Source organism: Cyprinus carpio, chromosome B23 (genome assembly GCF_018340385.1).
Source record: "Cyprinus carpio isolate SPL01 chromosome B23, ASM1834038v1, whole genome shotgun sequence".
NCBI classification, from domain to species: domain Eukaryota; kingdom Metazoa; phylum Chordata; class Actinopteri; order Cypriniformes; family Cyprinidae; genus Cyprinus; species Cyprinus carpio.
In genome coordinates, this window is record NC_056619.1 from 19,012,385 (window position 1) to 19,023,121 (window position 10,737).

At 38.7% G+C, this 10,737-nt stretch overlaps 1 protein-coding gene and 1 long non-coding RNA gene across 2 annotated transcripts; both read left to right on the top strand.

Moving 5' to 3' along the window:
- Positions 1–2,910: 2,910 nt before the first annotated feature.
- On the top strand, positions 2,911–7,700 carry LOC122141865. Its single transcript, XR_006158151.1, has 3 exons — positions 2,911–3,186; positions 4,273–4,425; positions 7,532–7,700. It is a non-coding gene; the product is annotated as an uncharacterized LOC122141865 (long non-coding RNA).
- A 13-nt stretch (positions 7,701–7,713) lies between these two features.
- Positions 7,714–10,576, top strand: LOC109092656. Its single transcript, XM_042750324.1, has 4 exons — positions 7,714–8,614; positions 8,723–8,878; positions 9,224–9,316; positions 9,524–10,576. Exons 1-4 carry the CDS (start codon positions 8,078–8,080, stop codon positions 9,815–9,817), a joined length of 1,080 nt encoding a protein of 359 aa, XP_042606258.1. The 5' UTR covers positions 7,714–8,077; the 3' UTR covers positions 9,818–10,576.
- The last annotated feature ends 161 nt before the right edge of the window (positions 10,577–10,737 follow it).

Below are 10,737 nucleotides of genomic sequence, written 5' to 3' on the forward strand. Positions count from 1 at the left end.
GGAAACTGGAGTGGGTGCTTTTATCCTGTAGTGTGCACAGAAATAGCACCCAATGCTGATAAGGTATTTGAGGAACACGTTTTGAGGAAGCTCATTCTGGAAGGAAATGAAAAGCAAAATATGTACAGGTGTGGAGGAGGCTGATAAATGTGTCACAGTATTAAGAGGTTACACTGGGACTGTCTGTGTTGCTGTGTTTCTGAGTGCAGAACTTCATGCCTGAAACTAGAAGAGTAAAGTTTGTGGTCAAACTTTAAAGTTGGCTTGAAAAAGCCAGGCCATAAAGGTTGAAAACACTGTAATAGCTTTAAGTAGTTCTGCAGTTTAAAGTTTTAATGTTTTGAAGGCAATGTGATAGATAGATAGATAGATAGATAGATAGATAGATAGATAGATAGATAGATAGATAGATAGATAGATAGATAGAAAAGTCTTTGTATGTATTTTTTATTAATGCACTACAGTATGCTGATGTCTAGCCAGTTGGCAGTTGCTAGCATGTTTCTAGCAAGTTTAACATGTTGCTAGCATGTTTCTAGCAAGTCAATAGCATGGTTAACGTTACTATAATGATTCTAGCATTATTAGCATATTACTAGCATGGTTAACAAGTTAACATCATGATTCTAGAATTATTTACGTTACTAGCGTGTTGCTAGCATGTTTTTAACATGGTTAACATGTTACTACCATGTTGTTAACATTTTATTAGCATGATTAGCCAGTTATAAGCATGTTGTTAATATGATAAGCAAGTTACTAGCATATTATAACATGATTAGCATGTTACTAGCATGGTGTTAACATTTTGTTAGCATGATTAACAAGTTACTACCACATTTTTAGCATGTTTATATCATGTTACGCACGTTGCTAGCATGCTGTTAACATGATTGGCAAGTTACAAGCATGTTTCTAGCATGTTGCTATCATGGTTAACGTTACTATAATGATTCTAGCATTATTAACATGTCTTTGTATGTATTTTTTATTAATGCACTACAGTATGCTGATGTCTAGCCAGTTGCTAGCATGTTACTAGCATGTTGCTAGCATGACTAGGAAGTCAATAGCATGGTTAACGTTACTATAACGATTCTAGCATTATTAGCATGTTACTAGCATGATTCTAGCATGATTAGCAAGGTACTAGCATATTACTAGCATGGTTAAGAAGTTAACATCATGATTCTAGAATTATTAATGTTACTGTGTTGCTAGCATGTTTCTAGCATGTTTAGCATGTTATTAGCCAGTTACTAGCATGTTGCTAGCATGATTAGCATGCTACTAGCTTGATTCTAGCATTATTAGCACGTTACTTGCATGGTGTTCTCATTTGGTTAGGATGATTAACAAGTTAGCAAGGGATGAGTTATGAATGAATGAAACGCCTTTGTCCATGTTCCCCCCTTCTAGAATCACACTCACAGAAAATGACTGAGAAGCAGTGTCTCTTCCGCGCCTACGCGTTCAACTGTTTTTTTGTTGTTGTTTTTTTGGACACAGTATGACATTCACGTTACATGATTTGACTGATTTTTATGTAGAAAGGGAAATTCAAAAACAAAACTAAAATTAAATCATCTTTGAGAGCAAGGGGGCACCCTGGTGTTTCGGGGCCCCTACGCAGCTTGTATACTTTGCGTATAGGGAGGATCGGCTCTGTCACCACAAGTCCACGAATGTTGAGAAAAGTCACTGGTAAGGCATGTGATGGTTTATATTTACACAGGCTAACAATGTTTCACCTTTGGTTCCTTAAAATATCTATATATAAAATGATCTCAAACTGAACTCTTTTATGTTACTGTATTATGAATAGTAAACGTATCTACAAAAATTTACGTTTGTCAGTAGCCTAGTTGTTCAAAATACTGTGGCTTTTCCAGTAACAAGCTACTTTTTCCATAAAGTATTGGAGTAGCACGACGAAATAACTTCGTAGGAGGAAATTACGCAAACGCCAGACTCGAAATTCGGGTGAAGTGGTTAGTTAAATGAACTGATTAAAAAAAAAAAGATTCAATCCCTTTACAAAACTTCCTGTGCGGATTTTCAGGTCTTTTTATAGTGAGATATTCAGTAACATGCTGATATTCATTGTTATGTTTTCGACTTATGCAATTATTTGTATACAGTACAGTTATACAACTTATAATACATTCTAGTTTTTGTTAAAAACTAGTTTTTCTACAAGAAAATTGTTTTAAATTATATCATTAAAAAGATAGCAATGACAAAACATTTAGCTACAGAAATTTACTGACTTAAATTATGAGTAAATAGATTGAAAATTAAGTGACTTAATTTAGGCTAATAGCAACCAGGTCTCCAATAGAAACAGCGGACATGTGATAAAAGTTTTAAGAGATCTTAAATCACATCGAAGAGAGACAGGCCACACTTAAACCAAGATGGCTGGTGGCTGTCTGCCATCTTCTTACTTTGCAGAAGATGGTACTGCTGGCAGAAATCCAATCACACTTAATTTCACACACTCTACATCTGACTCAGGTTCTCAATGCAACACTAGGCCTCAATTTCAATTTCATGAGATAACTCCTCTTCACTGAGAGACCAATGAAGAGTCTCTCGAGGCATATTTGTCAGTTTGAAGTTTAGAGTGAGATATTACACCAATTCAGAACAGGGAACTTAGAAAAAGCTTGACAACAGGAGAGTGAAAGCAAATAATGAATGTGTGAGAATCAGAATATGAAAAGACAAAAAAACCCTGTTGTATATACATCATGTCAATGAGAAGCTTAATTAGAAAGATTTTATTTTATATCACTTTAATGTTTCATGAAGCAGCATTAGAACAAGACATGAATCTTTTATGGAGAAGAGCAGAGAGTGAGAGACGTTGCTCATTCCAAATCAAAAGACCACCCCACACTGAAAAAAGTGATTTTGGAGAGTGGTAAATATAATCTGTGGAAACCATATAAAATGTACATGATTATTGCAGCCAGCCAACGAATTCTAAAGTAATGGGTAAATTGTACATATGCTACCCATTCGTCAACAGTAAGAACCATCACATAGAAAAATGCAGTAAAATATACCCCCAAACCGTGAGTTTTTTTGCTTTTAAATTGCGCATGCGTGAGCCCGCGTTTTGAGTGAGTGTGGTCGACGCTGGATCCTCTCTCTGGCTGCCATCGAACAGCAGAAGTGAAGGTAAGCTATTTACATAGGAGTGCTGTATATATATATATTTTATTATGATATTACACTTCACTTGTATTCGGCTTTCGTTTGTTTAACATGCCATTACTTGAAATTAAAGTTTGAATCTGTCGCTGGCGTCACCATGGCCCGGGACACATCAAGTCACGTCGGACAACGTCGGACCGTCGGTCAGGCAACTTGGTTTATTGTGTTCCACGCGTCGGTTTGATGTGTTCAAATAAACAAATTGACCCCGACGAAAGCAGACGTGCCGTTGCTAGGATGAGAATGCGTTGACACGCAACGGCACGTCTGCTTTCGTCGCTGCTAGTTCTTTGCCATCGGTTTGTTGTGTCCCGGGTTTTCACCGTCTGCACAACTGCCGTTAAGTTGAAATGCCGTCGTGGTGTGCTTTTTACAAGATTAGTCAGCATGCATGACTGTGTCTGACCGCTGGTTTTAAGGTTATAAACTAGTCAAAGCCAGCTTTTTCTAATATATTAAATGGGCACAGGATTAAAAATAAAAACATAGTAACGTTACCACTGTATCCCACGAGTGTGTGTTAAAACACCAACTGTTGCTGCACCTAAGTTTTTTAAGGAATTGTGGGATCACGTACAACATTTTAGAATTGATTTTATATTATATTTGTTATTGTTAGAACATCAGTGCTTAATAAATGTTTTCATAATTTTGTAATATGTTCTATGAAACACATTACATCTATGAAGCTAATTATATGAAGCATGAATATTAATATATGTAATTGCAATGCCTTTATTTAAGTCAGTACACAGTCTGTTATTTCTGCATGACCGGCCCTTGTCAGACAGACAGACTGCCCAGATCAGAGGAGCACTGATAAACTACCATATTTCCCCAATTAATCACCGGTGTGCAAATAGCCGCCTGGTTATTTTAAACGTCTGGGGTTATAATCCATTTTGCGTATTAAACACCCACCCGAATAACCAAAGTGGGTGATTATTTGCATTATATTGAGGTAAACCCAAAATCATCTGTACAAAATCTAATCCAGGTACATGTCTGATAATTTGTTTTGTGTAATTTTTGTTTTTATTTCTGTTGCAGGCAGAGTCTGTGTATGTGGACACTCACTATTTGCCCTCTCTTCAGTTCCTCTTGTCTGTCCTCCACAAGCAGAGACTCACTGATAGACCACTGTTACCAGTTCTAGTGTTGACACATCCACCCACGTCCCCACCACAAGTGTATCCTGTACAGGTATGCAAGTTTTCCAAATAAAATAAATCACATTGTCCTTAAAGGTATAGTTACCTTAACTAAAGTCCTCAGTTATGGGAAAATGAACTGGAAATGTAAGTTGTGCAAATTCACAACATCAAAAAGATTGGACCTGCTGAAACACAGCAGACTAATACATGAGCATTTAGGTCGAGTCCACTCCATACCCTGCCTCTATGCAGATTGTCCTTGCACAGTCAAGACATGGGGTGCATTAAGGACACATTTGTCAAGGCATCATTCTCAGTCAACCCAGCCAGGAAACATCATTTCGTTTACATGCATTGTCTGTAATTCATGCTCTTTTGACAATGAGAGGCATTTTTTTGAACATCTTGGTGGCCATCTAAAAAAGTTTGAAACTGTGACGTGTTTTTGAGGGTTGTGATTACAAGACCAACAGATATACAACATTCCACAGCCACAAGAGTAGAAAACACAACCCACATTTGTTGGAAGATTTCAAGACTAATGTTCTTTATCAACACCAAAACAACCCGGATGAAGAAAGTGATTTTGTTGAGGATGAAAACAACTGTGGCTTAGTCCTTGAGGAGGGTGAGGACTTAAACAAAATTATTACTAAAAGAGTGGGGTTGCTCCTCCTGAAAATGGAGAACATTTTTAATGTCTCAAATTCATGCATTAATGAACTAGTAGAGGAATTTCATTTCCTTACAGCGTCTGCATCTGGCCCCGTCATTAAAGAGATCATTCTGAGTACTTTGAGAAAACATGGCTGTACATTTGAAGACTCAGTGATATCAGAACTGGTCAAAGACCTTTGCCAGCTAAGCCCTGTCTGTGCTGCTTTACGAGTGGATGGGCCTTTCAGCAGTAAGTTCAGGAGAGAGCAATTTAGTAAGGAGCATCTCTCATCGATTGAACCAATTGAGTACATACTTGATAGTACAGAGAAAAAATCATTTCAGTATATACCAATCCTCCCATTATTATCTCAACTTGTGAACAACAGCCACATTCAAAACACAATATTACAAAACAAAAAGCCATCTGATGCCTCTTCTGGATACAAATCGTTTAATGATGGATCTTTACTAAGAGAAAACAGCTTTTTATGTGAGGATGAACTTAAACTCCCACTCATATTATATATAGATGACTTTGAGATATGCAACCCTCTGGGAACATCCCGCAAGAAGCATAAAGTCACAGCAGTGTACTGGGTGTTCGCAGACATACATGCCACATTGAGATCTACACTGACTTCCATTTACTTAACCATTTTGTGCAAGGCAAATGATGTCAACCAGTATGGCTATGCAAAGGTTTTGGACCCACTGCTCAGAGATTTGAAGTCCTTTGAAGATGAAGGTATTTTTGTTTCAAGTCTGGGCAAAGTGGTCAAGGGCACTGTACTTGCTGTAGTCGCTGACAATCTTGGTGCTCACTCAATAGGTGGCTTTGTTGAAAGCTTTTCAGCTTCACATTTCTGTCGCTTTTGCATTGGAGAACGGTCACAGATCCAGGAGCATGAAGTAGGAGAAGGACTGTTTCCTCCACGGACTAAGTCCAACTATGCCATGCATGTCAAAGCAGCACTGTCTGATCCAGCAGAAGGTCACCACTGCGGAGTTAAAAGACAGTGTCCCATCTCAGACAGACTCAGTAAATTTCATGCTATATCAGGTTATCCCCCTGATGCTTTGCATGATTTGCTCGAAGGAATTGTACCTGTGGAAATATCACTCTGTCTTGATGTGTTAATCAGAAAGAAATACATCTCTCTTCAGGAGCTCAACCATTCCATACGTTGCTTTCCTTACAAATGGAGTGACAAAAGAAACTGTCCACAACCCATTGCCCCGCATTTCAACTTACGAAAAAGCGTAGGAGGTAACGCACACGAAAACTGGTGCTTGTTGAGAATGATGCCACTCATGATTGGTGACAAAGTCCCAGAAGATGAGCCTGCTTGGGAGGTTTTGATGAACCTTAAAGATGTTGTGGAGCTTGTCATGGCTCCTCTCCACACAGATGAGACAATAGGATACATGCAAAGTAAGATCTCAGAACACCGTTACAGATATTTGCAAGTGTTCCCAGAGGAGAAAGTTCGACCAAAACACCACTTTCTCGAGCATTATCCATGGCTTACAACTGTTTACGGGCCACTGGTACATTTCTGGACTATGCGGTTTGAAGCCAAACATCGATTCTTTAAAAGGATTGTGAGGCAGACTGGGTGTTTTAGAAACATTCTCATGACAATGGCAAGAAAACACCAATCAATGATTGCGTATCATACCAACAATTGCACCAACCAAAGGCCAGCACTGTCAGTGTCCCAGAGGACTCTTGTGGCAGTTGATGTTCTTAAAGATGGCATTAAGGAGTCCTTCGCAAGGAAGTTCCCTGGAGAAGAGTTTGTGAACATGACAAATAAAGCAACCATTTTAGGCACAGACTATAATATTGGCATGGTGCTGCCGTTTGGCTCAACAGGAGGCCTACCTGACTTTGGAGAAATCCAGCAAATAATCATTGTGCGTGAAACTCCTTTCTTTGTTCTGAAATTGCTTAGTGGTTGGTATTGTGAACACCTGAGGAGTTTCAAAGTAGAGCCAACAGGAGAGACAGAAATCCTTAAACATTCTGAATTAAAAGAAACATACCCCTTGGCTGCATACAATGCAGCAGATGGCCGTATGGTGACCCTTAAACACTTCATTTGCACATAAGAGTAAGTGTAATGGGTTGATTTTATTTATGTTGTCATATCAAATATTTGTGCACTTTTCAAGTAGATATTGAAACAATTACTTAACAGCTGTATGGCCAGGAATCCTGTCTTATTTATTTATTGTAATGTTTATTTAACAGGGACGATTGCCACAGAAAATGGGAAAATGTGATGCATACTTACTCTCCTTTTTTCTCCTCCTTTCCTCATCTACCTCTTCTTAAAATAATAATGACAATCAAAGATTATTTATTGAAATTTCCACTGAACTAAATATCTGTTTATTGCTTTGGCAGAAGAATATTGAAGCAAACCTATGCAAGTAAGCTCATCAACTATTAATAACCTGTCTCAATTTCTTTTCTTTCTCTGTCTCTACAGCTGAGGAAACACACACCAAACAACAATGGCGGTCCATTTAAGAGTCGTTTTAGAAGAACACAACATTCAAAAGCTGAAACTTCCAACAGGAATTCCAAATACAGTGGAAGATCTTGTTTCCATAGTTACTGAAACTTTTCAATTGCATGGGGAAATTGGACTACTATACCAAGACCACACTTTGACAATGAGTTTTTCAGTGTCACCTCAACTGCTGACTTGTATGACAAGGCCACTGTCAAAGTGATCCTAAAAGAGCCGACGATAACCCTTGACCTACACCCAGTACTTGAATCATCTTCATTGAGTTCAGTGAGCACCTATCCTGCAAGTACTACTGAAACGGACATCTGCCCTGCAGATCATGATGCATCCTCAGAGGTGTTAAACTACGCATCGTCAAGTTCCAGTGACACCATTATTCTCCCTGATTCATGTCGCTCTGCTGCATGGCCAGTGCCATTCCAAGTACCGGAGTTTTCCCGAGACGTAGAACTCATCCTCGCAGAGGCAAACAACTTATATGATGCCACTGGAAGACACTTCATGGATGTCAGTGTTAAATCAGCAATAATGCAAGAGCTTGCAAAAGTAATTTTTTCTTACACTGCTTACCCAACCAATCAGCAAATCCTCTCAGTGGCTGAAGCCTTGGTTTCTAAGTTTCCGTGTCTTAGGGAGCCGGGATCATTTGCAGGCTTATATGGCTGGCAGCAGCGCATAAAAAACAAGATGCACAATTATCGTGCCAAGCTACGATCTCGTAAATATTCTTACCCGGAAATTGAAATCAACACCTTAAAAAGGAAGCATCCAGGTGATGCAGTGCCTTCGAAAAATATAAAAAAGCCCAAAAAAGCAGAGGTTAATTACCTCCCTCCGCACCCTACTGGTGAAAGCCAAGAGACTCTGGAGAAAGAGAGGCTTGATTTAATTTTTGAAATTACAAAGAAAAACAATGCAAAGATAATTGCAGATAAAATGAATAAAACCTTCTCTAGCCGAAGAGTTGAAGTGGTCAGCCTCAGCCCCTCTGTGGGTGTGTTTAAAGAAAGGTGGCCAGCATTATTCACTGAGGCTCAGGTGAGAGATGTCTTGTAATTTTTTCTTCCCACTAGGATACATTCATGTGATTACTATGAGAGCTGGTCTTTAATTTAAAATGTAATTTTTGGTCCTTTTACTTCCTAGATCAAGGAGGAGTTTAGACGCATCACAACAGTTTCCTTGGAGGAGACATTCATGCGGAAGCTCGATGAGTACACACCAGGTCTTTTGCGGCTAATGCGTGCCAAAGGAGGAGCAGCTGGTTGCAAGATGCGTCCTCTGCTGGACACTTTAAATGACGTATGTTATTTTATTTTTTCACAAATATGTAATTATTGATATGAGTGAATTAAAAGTAAAGTAATTTGTAAACAATTGCTTTGTTGTGCGCAAAGTTGAGCTCCTTACCAACTTAAACCTTTTAACATCAATGTGTGAATTTGGTCTTATCCATCCATTTTCTTTACTGCTTTGTCCGTTCGGGTCACAAGATTTTTGAGCCAACCCAGCATTTATCAGGCGAAGGGGCAGGGTTCACTCTGGACAGGTCGCCAGTCTGTTGCAGGGCCAGAATTCGGTCTTAGTATATGTAAATCACTCCCCGCACCGCTAACAGTCTTATCACTAAATTGTATCTCCCTACAGACACAGAACATTGAGAAAAAAAGAGATGCTGTTGTCTGCTGCCTCATTAACTACCTCGGTGAAAGACAAGAAGATCTTTTCCATGACTTCCAGGTATGTCATATTGATAACAGATTTTTGATTAACTCAAGGGATCCTCCTCTCCTCTCCTCTCCTCTCCTCTCCTCTCATATCCACCTTCTCCTTTTGCCTTCCACTCCCCCTCTGCTCTCCTTTTAGATAAACTGAAGTATATTGAAACAGCATCTTAAATAAAATAAAAATGTGTATGCTTTTTGTTTGTTTCTTTTTAACATGTAGGAATGTGAGGACTACACAGACAAAACGATGAAGGTGATTGTGAAGCACAGTGTCATGGCTGAGGAGGATCCATCAGATTTGTCTGTTGTGATCGAGGGAAACCAAGTGATGGAAGGATGTGGAAGCCGAACAAAGGCATGCATACTGCTGATGGGACTCATTTATGCAATCAACATCGAATATCCAAAGGAGCTGAAGAACACGTTTGAAGCTTTTCAAAAACTTTTTTTGGAAATTGACGGGGCAAAACTACTGAAAAAGGTCCACAGCCTCAAAAATAAGCTCATGCAGTAGACACACATTTCCCCTGTTGTTCGAAGAGGATCTTTTGTCTGGACATACTTTTAATGGAGTTGTAATGGAGTGTAGTTTTATATTTTTCTTCTTTTCCCTTATTTGCTCCACACACAGACACAGATCCATCCACTCTCTCTCAGCCCACTCCATTGCTCTGTGATTTCCCCCAGATTGACAGAAAAGGAATACCAATAGAAAGTGGCCTGAAGAATTTTGATCTCTCCTTCTACCCTCTTTCCCTCCCCATTTGTTTGTTTCTTTTATTCTCATCCTATCTTTGAGAGTGAGAGCAAGCTAAAAAACTAAAGAAGTTTGGTGTTCTGTTTTATCCTTATCCAGATATTTGATACTGTACATGCACAGAAACAACCATGTGGAGTTTGTGTGTGTGCTTTTGATTTTTAAAATAGAATAAGTGGCATGTGTTGTTTGCAGTAGCCAATTATCCAGAAACAACATTTCAAACTGTTATCTTAGTGAGTTATAAAAAGGCAATTCGTTCATTGTTGTGTGAAGCTGTTTATTTAGCTTACTTTATTTAGCACTTTATTCTGTGTTTTTTGATAATTTGGTGCATCATTGCTGCATATAAACAAGGCTGTTCGGTTATTTGTTATATGAATACCTGGACCACAGATTTGGTCAGTCACTGTTGTGTAAATCTGAAGAGACACAAAGAGTTTAGTCTAAGAGTTTAGATACAAGAAAATCTTAATGTGATTGGACATCCAGCACTGCTCTGATCTCCTCACTTCTCCTTTCATTTTCTCTTCTCCCTTCTCTCCTCACTTCTCTTTTCCGCTCTGATCTGGATGTCCTAAAACAGGGATATGTTTTATTATCCAACATTATTGAAACAACATTTGATAGATCAGTGAGTTATAAAACAGGTTCATTACTTGACATGTTGTGTAAAG

What these genes read in the sequence shown, in the direction of transcription:
- LOC109092656 (XM_042750324.1), top strand. Translation starts at nt 8,078, where the DNA reads ATGGATGTCAGTGTTAAATCAGCAATAATGCAAGAGCTTGCAAAAGTA. An exon ending in TGCTGGACACTTTAAATGAC is followed by an intron (nt 8,879 to 9,223) that starts GTATGTTATTTT and finishes ATCTCCCTACAG; the next exon opens with ACACAGAACATTGAGAAAAA. An exon ending in ATCTTTTCCATGACTTCCAG is followed by an intron (nt 9,317 to 9,523) that starts GTATGTCATATT and finishes TTTAACATGTAG; the next exon opens with GAATGTGAGGACTACACAGA.